Below are 20,193 nucleotides of genomic sequence, written 5' to 3'. Positions count from 1 at the left end.
TTGCAGGGGCATTGAGTCTAATTAAATCAGGGTCTCTACCCTTCTGACCTCATTTAATCTTAATCACCTCCTTAAAGTCCCTACCTTCAATATAGCCACATGGGGGGTTAGGGCATCAACATAAAATTTTAGCAGGGATCCAATTCAGGATATAGCCCATCTTTTGTTAGAGTTGGTTCTAAATACTAAACATCTTTGATGCTATTATTTTTGTTAAGTGACGGTGTCTTGCTATGTTGCTCAGGATGGAGTACAGTGGCATAATCACAGCTCACTCAAACTCTTGGGCTAGAGCAGTCCTCTTGCCTCCACTTCTAAAGTGGCTTATAGTCATGTGCCACCACACCTGGCTAATTTAGAAAATTATTTTTCTGTAGAGACAGAGTCTCACTGTGTTGCCCAGGCTAGTCTCAAATTCCTGGCCTCAATCAGTCCTACGTCCTTGGCGTCCCAGAGTGCTGGAATTACAGGCATGGGCCACTGCACCCAGCTTACCTTACTTATTATTAAACTTTTAAGTGTTTTGTGGTATGTAAACTTGCAATTAATTTTTGTACATGGATTTTGTAAGGATTTGCTTTAATATAGAAGACAGCATATAATAGACTTTAAAATATTATCAAGTGTCAACTTTTTTGAAAATTTATTTCACATTTATTATTACAGTCACATAATCCTCAAAAATTTAAGTTTACAAATGATCATCACATGAGCCCTCTCCTCCATATACACATTTGTTAGTGTGAAAAAACAATTTTGTACAGTATTTTAATAGTTATATGATTAGCAAGCAACAGAGAAGCAGTGAAAGCTGAAGAACTCCAAATGCATTACAGATAGGACAACCACTCTCAAACACAAGCAGGTAAGCAATAAAGGAAAATTTCGCATCCTGTCACTGAGGAATGCTAACGGCATTTTATGATGACATAAATGCTTCAGTTAGTACATAACCTACAGGGCAAATAAAACTGCTATATAGGTTGGTAATTCTGCACTTAAACATTTGTAGTATGGTACTACCCATTTATCTAACATTTAATAATACGTAAAATTATAAGTCTGGGTTCTCAAAACAGTTGCTTGGTATTTTGGTATAGTGTCTGGTATACTCAAATGCTCCATTCACTTATCTTTCCTTCTTTCCCAAGGTTTAGTGGGACTGTGCAATGCTGGAACAATAATCCAGAATGTCCTGAATAGTGAATTCCATTGTAACACCAGATCCAGGATAGCAGCGAGCTATCAAACCTTCAAAGTGCTTATACTGGCGTATAAATTCATCTTGCATGGAGTGCCACACCACCTATTATTTTTTAAAAAAAGTCATTAGGCCATGAATGGAAATAATATGTAATCTGGTATGCAGAAATAATGTCAAGACATATTCTAAGACTTTGGATACTACAGTAGCTAAGAATGTGCATTCTGGAGCCAGAATCCTTGTCAGTTTTACTTATGAGATTTGTGACCTCCAGTATATGACATCACTGCTCTGCGCCTCAAGTTCCTCATCTATAAACCAAGATAAGATCTTCCTCAAAATTTTATGAGAATTAAATAAGAAATGTACATAAAGTGCTTAGAACCATGTTTGACACAAGTAAGCACTCACGACATTTTAGCTATTATCTTATATACTGCAATATCTAACACAGATGTGGATATGCACAATTATGCATAGAACTAAGACTAGTGATTACATAAAATGTAATGCTTTAATTTCCTATAAAATTTAAAATTTTCTTTAGCTAAAATTGTTGATGTAAAACATTGCTTGATGCCTTGGAGGACAGCAAAATGAGTCAGACCCATTATCTGCAATCAAGTGATTTACAATCTAACAGTGGAGACTAATATGCACACAACTATCAAGACACAATGTGATACACACATTGACATAATAGCTTAAAAAGATTACATTAATCGAAGCTTACTCTTTATCAGCACAGTAAAAAGCACTTTATGAATATATTACAGTAGTATTAAGTCTAATGATGACTTGGTGAGGGTGGGTATTATGACCATCTTCCCTATTTGACAGCTGAGGAAATGCATTCTTCCAAATTTTTTTTTTTGTAAACCCTCCATCTCATAAATCCTAAATTCCTGTCAACAATCACTATTTCCTAAGCAGTATTATGCTTTTTGCTTTTCATCGCTTAGCTTATATTATTTCTTTCTAGAAAGCTACTCCCCTCATCCCCACTTTGCCTGTTAAAGTACATCTGACTTTCAGAGGTTAAAACAAACAATGCAATATCCCTCAGGAAGTCTTCCATGATGATGAAATCAGAACTACTCTCACTCATCTCTGGGTCTTTCAATATGGTTTATAAAGAATAATGGCCTAATTTGGCCTTTAAATCTGGCTCCACTGCCCATTAGTTATGGGAGCTTGGTCCTATTATTCCACCTCTCTAAGCTTCCTTCCTTCTTCCCTCCCTCCCTTCCTCTCTTCCTTCCTTCCCTGCTTCCCTCCCTCCCTCCCTCCTTCCTTCCTCCTTCCCTCCCTCCTTCCTCTCTCCCTCCCTTCCTTCCTCCCTCCCTCCCTTCCTCCCTTCCTTCCTTCCTTACTTCTTCCCTCCCTCCCTCCTTCCTTCCTTCCTTCACCTCTGTAAGCTGACTTCCTCTCTCTCTCTCTCTCTCTCTCTCTCTCTCTCTCTCTCTCTCTCTTTCCTCTGTGGCCTAGGCTGGAGTGCAGTGGTATGATTATAGTTCACTGGAGCCTCAATCTCCTGGGCTACAGCGATCTTCCCACCTCAGCTTCTTGAGTAGCTGGGACTACAGGCACGTGTCACCATGTCCAGCTATTTTTTTTTTTTTAAATTTTTAGTAGAGACAAGGTCTTGCTATGTTGCCCAATACAGTGCCTACTATACAGGAGAGGTGTCATTTCCACTTTTCAAATAAGGAAACCGAGGCTCAGAGAGGTTAAGTAACTTGCAGCTTAATCTGGAGCCAGATTATGAACCCATTTCTAACTCCAACCAACCAACCAAAGAAAAACAAACTTAACGCCTCACCATAATAAAGTAGAAATACAAAAACAAGCAGAAATAGCCATACATAAAAGCCATACTGCTTATATAAAAAGTATTCCTTTCTTCCGCATCATTCATTAATCTGGTCTGTACTTTAACGGAACTCTCCTTCTGTTCTAGATCTGTAGCATTTCTATAAAAATATTTAAAGAAAAGCAATATATGTAAGGATCTTCAGGCCAGATGGTCAAAAGAACTAAGAATACCTGAAGTAAGTTCTCTTCTTCACATAAATGTTTATCAACCTTCTTGTAGAGGTTGTCTAGACCTTTTTTCACTTCCTTTCCAGGGTACTCCTTAATGACTTTACGAAGTTCTTGTTTGTTAAATGCAAGTTGGTAGCTTACTTCCTCCTCTCTTATGCCCTGTGCCACACGAGCTTCAACGCCTTCAAAGAAATGCTTCAAGGAAATGAAAAGAAACAATGGCTAACATTTACACTGAAAAAATCTTGATTACAAAGTAGTGTATAATCACCATGCAAAAACCAGACAATGTGTGAAAGTATAAAGAAAAAAATAACAATCACCTATTAACATACCCCTGAGATAAGCAGTGTTAACACTTTAGATTTCCTTCTAATCTTCTGATGCGTGAATACAAATATGAGATTATAATTTCATGTCACATTTTACATTTGTTTTTTCCTAAATATAAATTTTAATGGCTGCACACTATTTCCTACAATGACTGAACCACAATTATTATTCATCCCTCAGTACTAGATATTTAACATCCCACCCCGCACCTCTTTTTTTTGGACTTGGTAAATCTAGTGAGGCTTTAGAAAATCTATTATAAATATATTTGTAATAAATATTTTTGCACTATTTACTTACCTTACTGATTAAATTTCCAGGACTATAATTACTCCATTGAAGAGCATAACTTTAAGTATCTGAAAGATTCTTCAGTATATATACAAACTGCTTCCTAGGAAAGCTCAATCAATTTATATTTCTGTCAACAGTATATGACGTTGCTACTTCACCATACCATCATAAGCATTATAGCATTATGACAATTTAAAACAATAACTGCCAGAGTAAAAAAAGTTTATTTGTCATTTTATTTTATAATTCTTTGGCTATAAATAAGGTTAACCTGTTTTCATACATTTAGTAGTGATTCAGGTCCCTTGTTCCATTTAGAAATTGGGGACTTAGTGCTTTTCTTACTGACTTTAATAAGATCTTTTATATTAAACATACTGATTCTGTTATACTATTATAAATGTTATTCCCAGGTCTTCTTTTATATATATACTTTCACCGAATGGCATACCTATATTGAGCACAATACAAAGATTTAATAATGACAAACTCAATTCCCTCTCACTACTTTTTTTTGAAACTTTCTTAGTGATTATTATTTTATTCTTCATTAAATTATCATTCTTTGATAAGTTATTCTTAGTGCTTTAAAAATTTTGTTTCTACATAAGCTCTTAATTGGTAGACAGGAACTACACAGTTTCTACATAAGCTCGTAATTGGTAGACAGGAACTACACAGTTTTGCTTTGAATCCTGCCACTTCATCAACACCAGTAATTTCAACATATCATATACATGATAATCTTGACTCTCTTTTCTGTATCTCTTATTTATGTTTCAAGTCTTCTTGTACTGCCTAGCGCTTCAACAACAATGCTAAATAATATAGGATCTAACAATATTTCTGCTTTAAATTGATTTCAGAGGGAATGGCTCTAATGTTGCAGTTAAGTATCATGTAAGCTTTAGGCCTGAGACAGATCTTTTATCGAATTAAAGAAATATCTGTCTGTTCTTAAGTCTTATAAGGAATTAGTTCTGCATTTGATCACATGTCTTTCAAGTATTTTTTTGAATTGCTGATAGCAGATACATATTTTTTATTTTACTCTAATTTCAAGCTAAGAACTTATAAAAGATGACTAATTATATTGTAGACAAAGTTAGTTAAAAAGGTTCATTTAAGCTTCCACTATGTTCTAAAGTTCCCTAAAATCATCATTTCTTAACTTTAATTAACAGACTTGCTCTGGGAAATGACTCAAGTAAGAAAAAGAAGGGAAAGAAAAGTAAAAGACAATGTATAAAGCAACTTTTGGTTATCTTTTATCTTGATAATATTTTTGAAATTTCCACCTAAACTAGACATTGTAAAGGTTGGTCATTTATAAAGTAAGAATTGGGACAGAGTAATGGCAAAACCTAATACAGGTTCATCCCCCAGCTTGGTAATTTATAAGCTATTATAATGTCAGGCAAGTTTTTTTAACTTTCAGTTTCTTCATTTGTAAAATGGGGATAATATTATCTTAGCTCATGCATCACTGTTTATAAGAATTAACAGAAATACCGCATAATAGAATAGTATTAATAATTGGTAAAATTATCATTAAATATAGTAGATAATGTATAAACATAATGCACAGATAAAAGAAATAAAACATATAGCATCTAGCAGTGTCTAGCACATTGGCAGCCTCAATAACTGAGTCCCTCCTTCCTTACCCCTCTGCACCAATACATGAGAAAATTTAAGATAAATGTCTGTAATGTAGTTCACATGCAAACTTATGTATATAGGTTCAAAAGCAAGAAAAAAATGCCGAATGAAAATATATTTACATTTAGTTTTTCTAGAGGTTGTCCTAAAGAGTAAATGACATAAGACTGAAGGTGATCTGTGTATTTTTGTTTGGCTTCTTTTTTTTCAGCTTCTAGACATGAGATTTTCAATCGAGAAAGAGTGGCAAAAATATGGTGAAAGTTTTCCATCATAACCACATCCCTGGGGGTCTTCTGGCTTTCATTTGCTACTTTCTCCACTAAAACCAAAACAGAAAAAATTAAATAACATTTCTGAGTATGACGATATATATGATTTGTTTTTTTTCATTTTTAAGAATTAAGCATATTTCTGGACTTAATAAAATATATCATAATGGGGTTCTTCACATCTACCTGATCATAACGAGTCATCCTAAAACAGTTCCATGTGTATATCGAAATTCATATATAATAAAAGTAGCTTTTCAAATCAACGGAGAAATGATGAATTATTCAAAATTTGTTAGGGTAACCAGCTGGACCATTTTAATATATGAAATTTAGGTTCCTACTTTACATCTTGCAGCCAAATTCTGAACTGCTTTATTATTTAAAATGTAAAAAGCAAACAATACAATCATACGTACTAAAGCAAATATAGCTAATAAAAAAATAATTTTGTGATAATGTGACCTTTCTAAGGTCCAAAATTTAGAAGACTGTTAAAGGGAAAGATGAATAAACTGGACATAAAAGTTGAAAAAAAAAAACACCATACACTAAATCAATGAAATGCAAAATAAAATGGTGAGATAATTTATAGCCTATCAGGTTGACAAAGAATAAAAAGATTAGCAATACCTAGTAATATCCAGCATTGGCACAGCTGTAATGCAACTGCTCATAGCACTGAACTGGCATAAGCTTTCTGTATCACAATTTGGGAAAAGACTTGAGATACATAAACCCTTTGACCCAGTAATTCCATTTCTAGTAATTTACCCTAAAGAAATTATTTGACAAGTATACAAAGACACATAAACTAAAAAAACCCTAAATATTTACTAAGAGAAGACTTGGTTAAGTGGATGACTGTATAATCGTTAAAAATGACTATGGTTATCTATATTAACTGACGAGGAAAGATACTAAGATTATAGAGCCCAGCAGCTTCAAAAACAGTGTGTCAGTTATGATAACACTTTTATATTAAAGAAAACACACATACGTGTGCTTGCACGCACACACAAACACATACACACACAATACGCAAATACAGAGAAGAGACAGGGAATTGAAAAGTTTGGAAGAATAAAAATTTAACATTATCTCTACATAATAAGATTAAAAATGATTTTTACTTTCATTTTGGGGATAGTTATTTATGCTTCAGGTCTTGTTGTACTGGCGAGTGCTTCAACAACAATGCTAAATAATAAAGGATCTAACAATATTTTGGCTTTAAATTGATTTTAGAGGGAATGTCTCTACTGTTGCAGTTAAGTATCATGTAAGCTTTAGGCCTGAGATAGATCTTTTATCCAATTAAAGGAATATCTGTCTGTTATTAAGTTTTCTAAGTTTTAGTTTCTTTATACATGAATTCATTCATAAAGAATGAATAATGAATTCATTCATTCATTTATTATTTACTTTTAAGACATGGTCTGGCTCTTTCACCCAGGGTGGAGTGCAGTAGCATGAATATAGCTCATGGCAGCCTCGACCTCCTAAGCTCTAATGATCCTCCTACCTCAGCCTCCTGTGTGGCTGAAACTCAGGCACATACCACCATGCCTGGCTAATTGCTTTTATTTTTTTGTAGAGACAAGGCCTCACTATAATGCCAAGGCTGGTCTTGAACTTCCTGGGCTCAAGCGACCCTCCACCTGGTCCTTCCAAAGTGCTGAGATTACAGGTTGAGCAATTATGCCTGGCCATATTACTTTAGAATCAGATAAACAAAAGCTACTTTGAATTTTAAAAGAAAAATCAAGGCTAGGCACGGTGGCTCACGCCTATAATCCCGGCACTTTGAGAGGCCCAGGTGGGGAGATCACTTGAAGTCAGGAGTTTAAGACAAGTCTGGCCAACATAGTGAAATCCCATCTCTACTAAAAATACAAAAATCAGTCTGGTATGGTGACGCCCGTGTATAATCCCAGCTACTTGGGAGGCTGAGGCAAAAGAATTGCTTGAACCTGGCAGGTGAAGGGTGCAGTGAGCCAAGATTATGCCACTGCAGGCAAACCTGGGCAACAATTGGTGAGATTATTCCATTTCCTGTCAATTTTTTAGCTTTTACAATTTCTGAATACACACAATCAGATCATTTATTTCAGATGAAATGACATGTCCAGACTTTTCTGCAACTTAGTTGTGGAACCTGACACAGGAAGAAGGAGAATTATAGTAGTTCAGCACTAATTTCTCTTATATTTTAGCACTAATTTCCTTGTATAATAGATACGAAAAAATGAGGCCTAAAGAAGTAAATTGATTTGCTTAAGGTTACCATTTGTTAAAATACAAATGTAATCTGGAAGGTCATGTTTTTGTGTTTAAAAAATGATTTTCTACAAAAAATTAGCAGGGTGTGGTGGTGTGCACCTGTTGTCCCAGCTACTTGGGAGGCTCAGGTGGGAGGATCATTTGAGCCTGAGAGGTGAGGGCTGCAGTAAGCCAAGATCATACCACTGCACTCCAGCCTGGGTGACAGAATGAGGCCCATCTTAAAAATAAAAAAGATTTTCAATTTTGCATAGTGATAAGCCCATATGAACCCTAAAATGTAAGTGGTTCCTGATGAATATAAGTAGGTTTTATGTACTCGTTATTTTTCAAATTTAAGAAATCTTTAATGTTAGAAAACCTAAAAAAGACCGATATATACAAAAAAGACTGTAAGATGTTGTATATCTCACAGTCTTTTTTAGGTTTTCTAACATTAAAGATTAAAAAGACTGTAAGATATACAAAATAATGAACCTATCTGTTCCTGACTTCTGAGTTACCAGAAATAAAAACAATAACTATAACAATTCTTTAGAACGTAACAAAAGCTTACCATTAACAAACACTCCTCTGATAAGTTTGGTGTATGCTTTATCTAAGTCTCCTCGACGCTCAGCATTTTTAAAGATTGATTCTGCAAGTCCAGCAAATTCTTCAAATTCAGCAACAAATGGAAGAATTCCAACTTTACTCTTCTTTGAGATCTTGACTTCTTCCATTTGCCTTATTTGGTTACTCTAAAGTTAGGCAGAAAGCAAGGGAGATAAATAACCAAGCAACTTTAGAACTACATATAATCATAAGAAAATATATAGATGTGGACATAGATGTATAACTAGATATCATAGAGGCAGGATATTATGTAGTACCTAGAACACTTTGGATGCTTACTGATTAAAGGTGAATCACAACAAGGATAACTAAGAAAAACTAACTCTATAGATAATAAAACAATTTTACACTAAGTTTAAGAAAATAAAAATAATACAAATTATTTAAAACCAAATACAGGCTAGGCATGGTGGCTCATGCCTGTAATCCTAGCACTTTGGGAGGCCAAGAGTTCAAGACCAGCCTGGCCAATATAGTGAAACCTCGTCTCTAAAAAAATACAAAAAAATTTAGCTGGGCATGGTGGTGGGCGCCTATAATCCCAGCTACTTGGGAGGCTGAGGAATGAGAACTGCTTTAACCCAGGAGGCAGAGATTGCAGTGAGCCGAGATTGCACCACTGGACTCCAGCCTAGGCAACAGAGCAAGACTGTCTCAAACAGTAAAAAAGAAAAAAAAATAAAACAAAACAAAATACAGTCAAGGCTTGTGAACTTCAAGTCTCTGTTCAAAGTAAAACAGTCAACACACATTTCTACCATTTATGAAAGATGAGTACAAGGCAACTGCTGATTTTAGGTTACATTAGAGCAGATTCCAGAGCACATATAGGATCTCTCCCGGTAACTTCTGGTTGGTGGCCACGTGGTCAAGTTTGAGAACCACAGTCATTTCCAATTTTCATCAGTCTACAATTTCTCTCTGGACAGACAAATTCTCTATTTTGGGGGTATAGAAACATAGAGGGAGGATAAGCATTTCCATTTGGATTTGCATTATATAGCTTTCCATATATTTATTAGTCACTTAGTTCCATAGAGTGCTCGTGCCTATAACAAAATGCAAAAGAAATGTTTCATGCAGACAGAATCCTAGGTTCAAAACGATCCATGGATTCAATTATGTTCTATGGTTCTCAAGGGATCTAAATCCACTCAGTAAGAATGATTACACTGCCAAATACTTTTGTATTATTTCAACTTTCATCTAAAATTACATTGTGTTGAGATTTTGGGAGTACAACTTGAAAACCATATAACATATGGATTAGAAAAATAATTATCTCTAGGCTTCTGACATTAGTACAAGAGAATCCTATGAGTATAGTCAATTATTTCATATTATCTTTACTAATGTTCCACTTCATCAGTATTAGTAACTGTGATGTGTAAAAATGGATGCAGTAGAGAAGGTGTTGATAAGATTGCAGGCACTAGAACCAGACTGTCTGGGTTTGAATACCAGACCCATCACTTTTTAACTGCAGACCTGGGGAAAGTAACTTTACTTCTCAAACAATCTATGTTATTAGGGAGCTTGGTTTAAGATGACACAGTGTGTGCAAAGTGCCCAGATTTGTGCCTGGTACACAGTAAGCACTCTTTTATAAATCCTTGTCTACTGATCTTATTGACCCGCATTCATAAATGAGAGATGAGATCTTATCAAAAATAAGACATTTATTGAGATAAGAATTAAAATAATATATAGAGAAGGATGACAGGCAGAAGAAACCACCCTTTTCTTTAGTGGGAAACCTATATCCTTTAGATATATAGGCAACTTAGAAGAAAATGTGAATTCACATCTTTGTCTAGATTACTTTCTCTAGTGCCATGCCTTAAGAAGCGTTCATGAAGCATTTTTTAACCTGGCCCAGCCCAATTCATACTTAGAAGTATAAAAAAATGTAACGGATAGTAAGAAAGTTGTTAAATTTTTTTCTATTATGAGAAAAATGATAATTGCTCAAAGTTATAACAATTTATTCTTTAAAACAATACAATTATTAAAGCTACTAAACTATTAAAATAATCAAATTAGTTTTATTAGGATGTATTAAAAGAAGAACAATAACAATAAATCCAAGTGACAGTTTCAATTGCTTCATTAAATCAATGGTCACTGATTAGTAAACTGAGATGTCAGTTATCCAGTGGATTTTCTTTTTTTGAGATGGAGTTTTCACTCGTCACCCAGGCTGGTATGCAATGGTGTGATCGAGGCTCACTGCAACCTCTGCCTCACAGGTTCAAGCAATTCTCCTGCCTCAGCTTCCCGAGTAGCTTAGATTGGAGGCATGAGCCATCATGCCGGGCTAATTTTTGTATTTTTAATAGAGACAGGGTTTCACCATGTTGGCCAGGCTGGTCTTGAACTCCTGACCTCAGGTGATCTGCCTGCCTTGGCCTCCCAAAGTGCTAGCATTACAGGCGTGAGCCACTGTGCCCAGCCTCCAGTGGATCTCATGAGCAGCTGCTGCCACTGTGCCATCCACTCCAGAACTTGCTCCAAGATTCAGTGTGGAAGAGAAACTAGCTGGCATAGTGTCACCCAACTAACTCTGTTCATATAGATGGTTGCCATGCCCTGCTTTGAGGGACATAAACAATAGATTCCCCAAGAGAAAGCTAGCAATCCCTCAATTTAAATACATTTATCTATATTTTGCAATCACTAGGATGCTAAGGTATTTTTTTAAAAAAGAAAACTTACAATGCATTTATCAAAGTTCCTTTTGACAGTCACCAAAACATTTCCCAATGTAGTACTTAGGAAAGAGGCAGGGTCCACATTTTGTGCAGTCCACACATGATGACTCATTTTGACTAGCATATAAAGAGAGTTAAAGCTATCAATTTTGTCTCCTAATGCAATTAGGTTGTTCAGCTCTGGCTCAATGCAGCGAAATATTTTAATCATCATTTGGCGGATCATATCTTTCCTGTTCAGAAAACAGACAAGATGTATAAAGTTACAGCAAGCGTCAGGTGAATTCACCTTTAACTTTAACCCACTGAGTATATACAAAAAGATTAAATTTAAATTAAAAATGTCTAAATAGCTGGGCATGTTAGCTCATGCCTATAATCCCAGCACTTTGGGAGGCCAAGGCAGGCAGATCACCTGAGGTCAGGAGCTTGAGACCAGCTTGGCCAACATGGTGAAACCCTGTCTGAACCAAAAATACAAAAATTAGCCAGACGTGGTGGTGCATGTCTGTAATCCCAGCTACTTGGGAGGCTGAGTCAGGAGAATCGCTTGAACCCGGGAGGTGGAAGTTGCAGTGACCTGAGATAGCACCACTGCATTCCAGCCTGGGCAAAAGAGGGAGACTCTGCCTCAAAAAATAACAGTAACAACAACAACAAAAAAAAAACAAATAAAAATGTCTAAATATGATTATAGCAGTTGTTGACATAAAAATATTTTATTGGAGTTGGGTTTTATCATTTGAATTAGCTTTAATTTGTAAAAGTGGGTTATGAAATGCGCTTTGTGATTTCTAAGAAATACACTGCAATTCAAAGGCTTCCTCCTACCAGCAAACAACAGACTGACTTCATCTTTTGTGAGTCCTGGAACAAGGAAGAGTTGAAGAGCCATAAAATAGGACCAATTTTAAATCAGTAAAACATTTGATAAGACAATGGATATATATGCTGGTGCTGTGAGTGCTGTCAGGCTACTGAGAAACATCTGGACCCCTCAATGAGCAGCAATCCATGTTTTAAAGTTTTTTTTTTTTTTTTTTTCCAAATAAACAATAGATAGTAACAAAGACATACTCAGATGAAACCGGCAGTGGTGTGCCACAATTATGTTGCCGTGATAATGTTCCTCCATCCAGGTCCTCTGCTTCAGCCTGTAAAAAGTATTCAGGCACTTTACGTAATAAAAGACAACAATTTGACTAGTATTTATAGAGCAAAAACCTGCTCAATTTAAAAATTCCTAGGAAAGAATACATTATGAAAAATAATGATTTTTAAAGGTAGCATTACTGATAAAGGTAGCTATATAATTTAGTATGCTGTTTACGACTGTTCATGAGATACTCTGTTCTTAAATTTTATCCAAGAATTTGTGTGGAGTGAGAAGTTGTATTTGTATGTGTGCACCTGAGGGGAGGTAGGGAGGTGCAGGAAGCTGAACACAAGGTACAGGAATGGGGGCAGCTTGACAGCAATAACCACAAAAACAGAAAACGTCCAAACCCAACTTTTAAAAGAGAATTTTAAAAATTAAGGAAATCTCATCGAGTATTCAAATAAAACTTCAGTATTAAAAAAATGCTACACAACTTTTTTACGGAAGCCAACAAATAAACAAATTTGCCACCATTACTACCGTAAGAATGAACATTCTAAACTATGTGTAATAATTAATTTATCATTTATTTTACGACTGCTGTTATATATTGGTTTTCTGAACCACATAATTTTGAGATAATTTAAAACACACTTTATTTGCACTGTTTTTAAGTTCTTCAAAATTTTCAAGAAACTCTCTCCTCTTCTCTTACATGTATGCTACCAGAAAGGCATGCTGGGTAGGCACTACGATATCCACTTTACAGAAGAGGAAACTGGGGATCAAATAACTGGCTTATGATCACATAGCTAGTTAGTAACAAAATCAAAAGGAAGACAGATCTAAGGCCTCATTTTCTTTTATTTATCATTATGATTATTTGCTATACCATAGTGTATACATTCAAACATCATTTTTTAAACTTACCTTTTTCTTGATGACTACTAAAATGTTAAAATAGCTTTTTAAATAATGTTCTTTACAAACTAAACTCAGACATTCCTACCCCTAACTAATTTAGAGAATATTTAGGCTTATCCATATTCTGAAATATTAAATTAGATGCCCAAACTTCAATTGTCACTGTTTTTATTATCCTGTGGTATGACAAAAATTCCTTACATCCTAAATCCTTACTGCATAAATTCTTACATCATAAATTCTTTCCTCTTCTCTTCTCATAATAAAATTGTGACCACATGTTAATTAAGCTAATTATGTTATAGATCATAAATACTAGCCAAAGTACATTGTGAGCCATACCATAGTTCCAGGCATACTTTGATGTTGCTGCAGTTTGAAAAATTTACTTATGAAGTCCTGTTCTGCCAGACATAGGGGCTCCAGTTCACTTAGTACCTGTTCAAAGATCTGAAGAAAACCAAAGTGATTCTATAATGAAAGGACTTTTAAGCACCAAATGCTTAAAATAACACTCCACATTTAATTTTCTTTTCTGCATGGACCATGGATCCGTAATCTTACTAATCTCTCTATAAATTTATAATCTCAATGGAATCCCAAAGACTAACTCTTCCAAGATCAACAGGACAATGGTATTAACAAGGTATAACAAGGCGACAAAACATACCTAAAATAAAACTCAGTTATTCACTTCAAATCTAGAAAGAAGAACACAAAGATCAACTTTTAAAACAATTTATGGCTGGGTGTGATGGCTCACACCTGTAATCCCAGCACATTGGGAGGCCGAGGCAGGCGGATCACTTGAGCTCAGGAGTTTAAAACCAGCCTGGCCAACATGGTGAAACACTGTCTCTACTAAAAATACAAAAATTAGCCGGGTATGGTGGCGGGCGGCTGTAATCCCAGCTACTCGGGAGGCTGAAGTAAGAGAATTGATTGAACCTGGGAGGCGGAGGTTGCAGTAAGGTCAGACTGTGCCACTGCATTCCAGCCTGGGTGGCAGAGCAAGACTGCATCTCAAAAAAAAACAAAAAAAACCAACAAAACCAAAAACCAAAAAAACATATTTAATGTAGTACAGAGAAAGGTTAGCATCACAGAAGCTTTTATTTCCTCTTTACTTTCTAGGTGCTCAAACAACTTAGATTCAAGATGCAAGCATTTTATGATTTATCACAAATTTTAATACTTTTTTTAATGTTATTTCATTGATAATTCACATTTTACTTGTCCTTTGACTAGTTTTTTTTTTTTTTTTTTTTTTCAGATTCAGTTCCGTTGGAAAGTAAGACATGGTTAATGCTTAAAAGAGCCAGAAGAATCCAAATCTTTGAACACACTTAAAGCAACCACAAACTGCTGTTAGAAAAGAAAACGAATGTTAGTGTTTAAGAAGTACTTGTTATTTTAGTTTACCTTGTCAAATTTGGTCCTGTCGGCAACATCGAGATCAGAGGCAGACATGTTTCCCATATCCAGCAGGGAAGATGACTGAGACCTGCGATTCCCTGAACTCTGAACACTGAGCTTATTTAGACTAGAAGTAGATCCAGTTAATTTCCCCGAACTTCCATGAAGACCTAAGAAATAATAAAACTTTGAAAGTTGTGATCTTCGGAAATTAATGATCCAAAGTATAAAGCAGGGACAGATCTTGGTCTTCCAGGGCTCATATTAGTTAGTGCACAATCTTCTATATGGGATAGGTGATATAGTTTCCTTATCTTCCATTAACATTTGTGTCCTAATCCTGAGCATATTCAACAAAGCGATATACACAGATCCACAGAGCAGGACTGAAAGGGACCTTAAAGAGCATATTGTCTATAACCTCCCTGCTTCATAAAGTCGCCTGGTGATATCACTAGACTAAAGTAGATGAGGGCTTCTTTTCCATTCAAAAAGACCAGAATATGGATGAAGGTCACTGAGGACCATGTTAGCATATTAGCTAGCATGGCTTCAGAAGATAATTGCTGCATCTCAATGTTACCTCTACAATAAATCAATATATTAGGTTGAACCACATGAAATTGCCCACACTTGATCATTCTGCCCACCAAAAAAAGTCAATTACATGTGATTCAACTTAATATGATCTGAACTCTAAAGCTGCTTTTCCAGTAAGTGAATTGATTATAGACCTTTAAAAACTAAATAAAATGAAGAGAAAAAACACCCTGAAACCTTGTTATATTTAAAATACAAGTGAAATGTAATACATACAGCACTAACCATATTAATATGGGACGTCTGTGTTTAGGTAAAATTTAGGTATCCACCATAGCCATGAGGGAAAATGAGAACATACAGCTGGGCAACGGCTCATGTCTGCCTTTTACACCAAGGAGTAAAAGGATTTGATGTTTAGAAGAAAATATGATATTTTTATTCAGAATTAAATACAAACAATAATTAATATATTCTAAAAACATCCTTCCTGAGTATTTCTCAGTTACCTTGTACTATGTGCTAATGGTCAGAAAGGACAAATGAAGACAAAGTAGGAATAATTAAAGATAAACTTGGGCTTCATTATGTAAAATCCGACCACATCTATATAAGAATTTTTATAGTTTTTAAATAGCCTGAAAACAGAAGTATAATGGTTAAGTCTTTTCATAAATTCCTGACACAAGTTCTACTACTACTCTTCAAGCAGTTTTAACTATATCATACATTGCTTGGATGTACATACCACTACTATCATGTTGCCTTTCTTTCACCAATACCTGGCAATTCAGAGCAATCAAACTTTTTGGTGTTACCTTTTTTCAAGACAACTGATTTCTAGACATTAAACAAACACGCATTGAGAATACCTACTAATACACTAAGCATACTCACTCTCTGTTTCCTGTTTGACAGCACTTTCTTTTCGAGGCAGTGTAGCTGTGATGGATTAGGTTGCAAGCATCAAAGACAAAGACAAGTTAATAAACTGCAATTTGCACAAACCATGCACAAGAGGAAGTTAAAGCTCTAGTTTAAAAGACACATGCAAAGAACCATGAGCATCAAGTAACAAGAAGTGCAGACATGTTTAGTTGGTCACCTACTGCTTGAGAAATTATATGAGAGAAAAAACTTTCCTTTTAATGTATTGTTTTTACTCAAATATTCAGGTAGAAATATCTATGTGTAACCCCCCTACAACTTAAAATTTCTTTAAGTTTATAAAGCTGGTACATTTAAATTTAAAAGACGAAATTTGCAAGTTTTGGTTTCTCGAGAAAACATAATTCAAGTAAATAATAAAGTGGCAATTTATTAGAATGCAGCTGTAGATTTAGACATCAACAATCTTGTATTCCCCGAAAGCTCATGAAAGGAATCTCCACTGTTCTAAATAATTTTATACATATGTAATAAAACATTATAAATGGGGCTTTAAAACCATTAAAAAATTAAAACTAATTATCAAGCTTAATTACTTAGCACTGGCTTTGTGAGTGCCCATAATGAAAAGTAAAAATCATGATACTAACAATCAGATGTATGAATAAAAGGGTAAAGTTGAGGGAACAGATTTAATAAAATAATCTGAACTCTTTTTAGGGTCATTAGGCATTTCTTTTATCTAAAACTTCTCTCTCTATAACATCTATTAGATCAATATTAGAGCTAATTTTGTGAAACAGTCCAAACTCAAATTAGAAGTTGATGTGAGCCGGACACGGTGGCTTATGCCTGTAACCCCAGCACTTTGGGAGGCTGAGGCAGGTGGATCACCTGAGGTCAGAGGTTCGACCATCCTGACCAACATAGGGAAACCCTGTCTCTACTAAAAATACAAAAATTAGCCAGCCGTGGTGGCACATGCCTGTAGTCTCAGCTACTTGGGAGGCTGAAGCAGGAGAACTGCTAGAACCGGGGAGAGGTAGTGTCACTGCACTCTAGCCTGGGCAACAAGGGGGAAACTTAGTCTCAAAAAAACAAAACAAAACAAAACAAAAAAGAAGTTGATGTGAAAAGTGAAGAAAGATCATAGGATGAAACAGAATATCAAAGAATAAAACTAAAACCTAAAAGTATCTTAAAAACAGGAAAAAAAAAAAAAAAGTGTCAGTTGACATTATCCCTGCCAAACTTCAAGGCAAAAATCCTGTCACATCAGTGACTGGTGTATCTTCATCATGACAGGTGTATCTTCCCAGCTGTGGCTACCTGAAGCTCAAAGGAACATGCAAAAACAAGGCTGGACATTAATGTGGCAAACAGGGATCACACTGGAGCTACTAGCTCTGCTAGCCAATCTGAACAGTACTGTCTGGTGCCTTAAGGTGTCACTATGCTATGTTCAGCAGTGCCAGGGCAAAATCTGATTTTTTTACATGGTTTATCTCTTTCCTTTTTTTGAAACAGGATCTCATTATGTTGCCAAGGCTGGACCTGAACTCCTGGGCTCAAGTGATTTTCCTACCTCAGCCTCCCACATAGCTGAGATTATAGATGTGGACCACCATGTCTGGCTAATTTTCTTTCTTTAGTAGACAATAAGGAATACAGACTTACTAGTAGTTACTATCAATTATAACCTGGGTTCATAGTCTATATATATCATTTATCAGAAAATGATAATACTCAGGTAAAATGTTAAATATCTTTTAAATAATCCCCACCACAACGTAAACTTCATAAAGGTAGGGTCTTTGTTTACTGCTGCGTTGCCAGTACTTATAACAGTGAGTTATTAGATAATATGTAATTAATAAATATGTACTGAGTTAATCTTTCAGCCATTTTTGAATTCAACACTGTATTCAAGACTCTTCAGAATCAATAAGATTTCTTAGTTTAGTGGAGAAACAAGAATAGAATAATTTCGGCTAAAGGTTTGAAATGTTAAATAAGAAGGAGGGCAATAATTATGTAAATGTATGTATTAAGGGACTAAAATCTCATACAGATAAGAAGTCATATGTATATATCTCAACTGTAGAAAGTAAAAGTGGTGACTTAAAAAATAATTACTAAATTTCCTTTCCCTGTCATTTATCATTAAGTAAATTTATAGAATACAAAGAAAAAAAATACGCTGAAATAATCCTGGGAGAAAAAATTCCATGCCTTTGATCAAAATAAATCTATTAATCAAAAAAGGCAGTAATGTACACAAAGCCCTTATCACAAAGAAAAGCTACTTCCTTGATACTTTAACATATTTTTGAATTATTTCAGCTAAGTAGGTGTCAAAGACTTGATTCGAGAGTGGTTCAAAAAGAAAGGATTCTCTATTCCCCTGATTCTCTATTACTGTATAGATTATATAGTTTCTTTTTGTAAGATACGTTCATTCTGACTATTCTTATCAGTATCTATTCTTAATAGCATTTGTGACCCAGAATTTTCAGAGCATCAAGTAAAATGCAAAATTAATTTAAGTTTCATTTATAATTACTTTTGATTCACTGAAAAGTCATCTTTCCAAAATTTGAGGCTTCTATTTTAATTATAATTACAGATGTTCCTTGACTTACAATGAGATTACATTTCTTGCCTTTTTTTTTTTTTTTTTTTTTTTGAGACAGGATCTTGCTCTGTTGTCCAAGCTGGAGTATAGTAGCACAATCACAGCTCACTGCAGCCTTGACTTCTCGGGCTCAAGCGATCCATGCACCTCAGCCTCCTGGGTAGCTGGGATCACAGGTGCACACCACCATGCCTGGCTAATTTTTTATTTTTTTGTAGAGATGGGGTTTTGTCATTACCAAGGTTGGTCTGGAACTCCAGGGCTCAAGTCATCCTGCTGGCTCAGCCTCCCAAAATGCTGGGTTTATACGTGTGAGCCACTGCGCCAGGCTGGAGTTACATTTTGATAAACCCATTACAAGTTGAAAATATTGTAAACAGAAAATGCATTTAATAGACCCAACTTACTGAGCATAGAGGCCTAGCCTACCTGAAAGATGGTGAAAACACATTAGCCTAGAGTTGGGCAAAATCATCCAATACAAAGCCTATTTTATAATAAAGTATTGAATATTTCATGTAATTTACTGAATATCATGCTGAAAGTAAAAAATAGAATGGCTGTATGGGTACTTGAAGTATGATTTGTACTGACTGCACACTGCTTTCAAACCACTGTAGAATCAAAAAATCCTAAGCCGAAAAATTATAAGTCAGGACAGTCTGTAGTATTAAAAATTCATTTAAACACAATTTGAATCATCTTAAAAAAATTTACATTATACCTTATTCAGAACTTCTCAAGTCATTTGCATTTAACTTTAATTATTAAAATACTAGCTAAAAGTTAGATTTTCAAACATGAACCAAACTATTTTTATATTCTGAATTGTTTATTTAGTTTTTCTTCTCCTAAAGCTATCAAAATAACTGATACTGTAATTTTCTTTTGTTTTATAGACTATTTCACAAATTAGCGTGTCATCCTTGCACAGGGGCAATGCTGATCTTCTATGTATTGTTCCAATTTTAGTATATGTGCTGCTAAAGTAAGCACATTTTTCTATGCAATCAATTGTCACACATAACTCTCCTATCCTTGCTATTTAATACATTTAATAGAAGATATGTAATTTTAACACTTATAAAACTACAAAAGTACCTTTTAAACCTGTATTATGTTAGTTAAAAACGTTTTTAACAAGATAATTTAAGAATTTCTCAAGGAAGAAAAAAATTTAGGTTACAGGTTAATGCAATGATAACATTAAGATACTACTGTACTTGATTTAAGTTATTTTTTTATTATTTCATTTATCTTAATGTGAATCT

The 20,193-nt window shown here is 34.9% G+C and overlaps 1 protein-coding gene and 1 non-coding gene across 12 annotated transcripts in view; both read right to left on the bottom strand.

Annotated features, from left to right (window-relative positions):
* Window positions 1-621: 621 nt before the first annotated feature.
* The window catches only part of EXOC1 (exocyst complex component 1), a 50,861-nt gene continuing 31,289 nt past the window's right edge, over window positions 622-20,193 (bottom strand). For 4 of the 11 annotated variants that reach the window (XM_032274252.1, XM_032274249.1, XM_032274253.1 and 1 more), the window contains 9 exons: window positions 16,297-16,341; window positions 14,866-15,029; window positions 13,786-13,893; window positions 12,498-12,574; window positions 11,425-11,653; window positions 8,651-8,834; window positions 5,662-5,861; window positions 3,251-3,445; window positions 1,148-1,306 (listed from right to left, as the gene is read on the bottom strand). In XM_032274252.1, the coding sequence (XP_032130143.1) occupies window positions 1,154-1,306; window positions 3,251-3,445; window positions 5,662-5,861; window positions 8,651-8,834; window positions 11,425-11,653; window positions 12,498-12,574; window positions 13,786-13,893; window positions 14,866-15,029; window positions 16,297-16,341 (1,355 nt within the window). In that variant the 3' untranslated portion in view covers window positions 1,148-1,153. Of the gene's footprint in view, window positions 1,307-3,250; window positions 3,446-5,661; window positions 5,862-8,650; window positions 8,835-11,424; window positions 11,654-12,497; window positions 12,575-13,785; window positions 13,894-14,865; window positions 15,030-16,296; window positions 16,342-20,193 lie in introns of all 11 variants that reach the window. The other 7 variants (XM_032274250.1, XM_032274257.1, XM_032274258.1 and 4 more) reach the window with 4 other exon arrangements.
* Window positions 19,812-19,918, bottom strand: LOC116548886. Its single transcript, XR_004267597.1, has one exon. It is a non-coding gene; the product is annotated as a U6 spliceosomal RNA (small nuclear RNA).

This window comes from Sapajus apella, unplaced genomic scaffold (genome assembly GCF_009761245.1).
Source record: "Sapajus apella isolate SASKATOON/1434 unplaced genomic scaffold, GSC_monkey_1.0 scaffold5, whole genome shotgun sequence".
NCBI classification, from domain to species: domain Eukaryota; kingdom Metazoa; phylum Chordata; class Mammalia; order Primates; family Cebidae; genus Sapajus; species Sapajus apella.
Note: the sequence above shows the minus strand (reverse complement) of the source record. Positions and strands in the feature narration are given on the sequence as shown.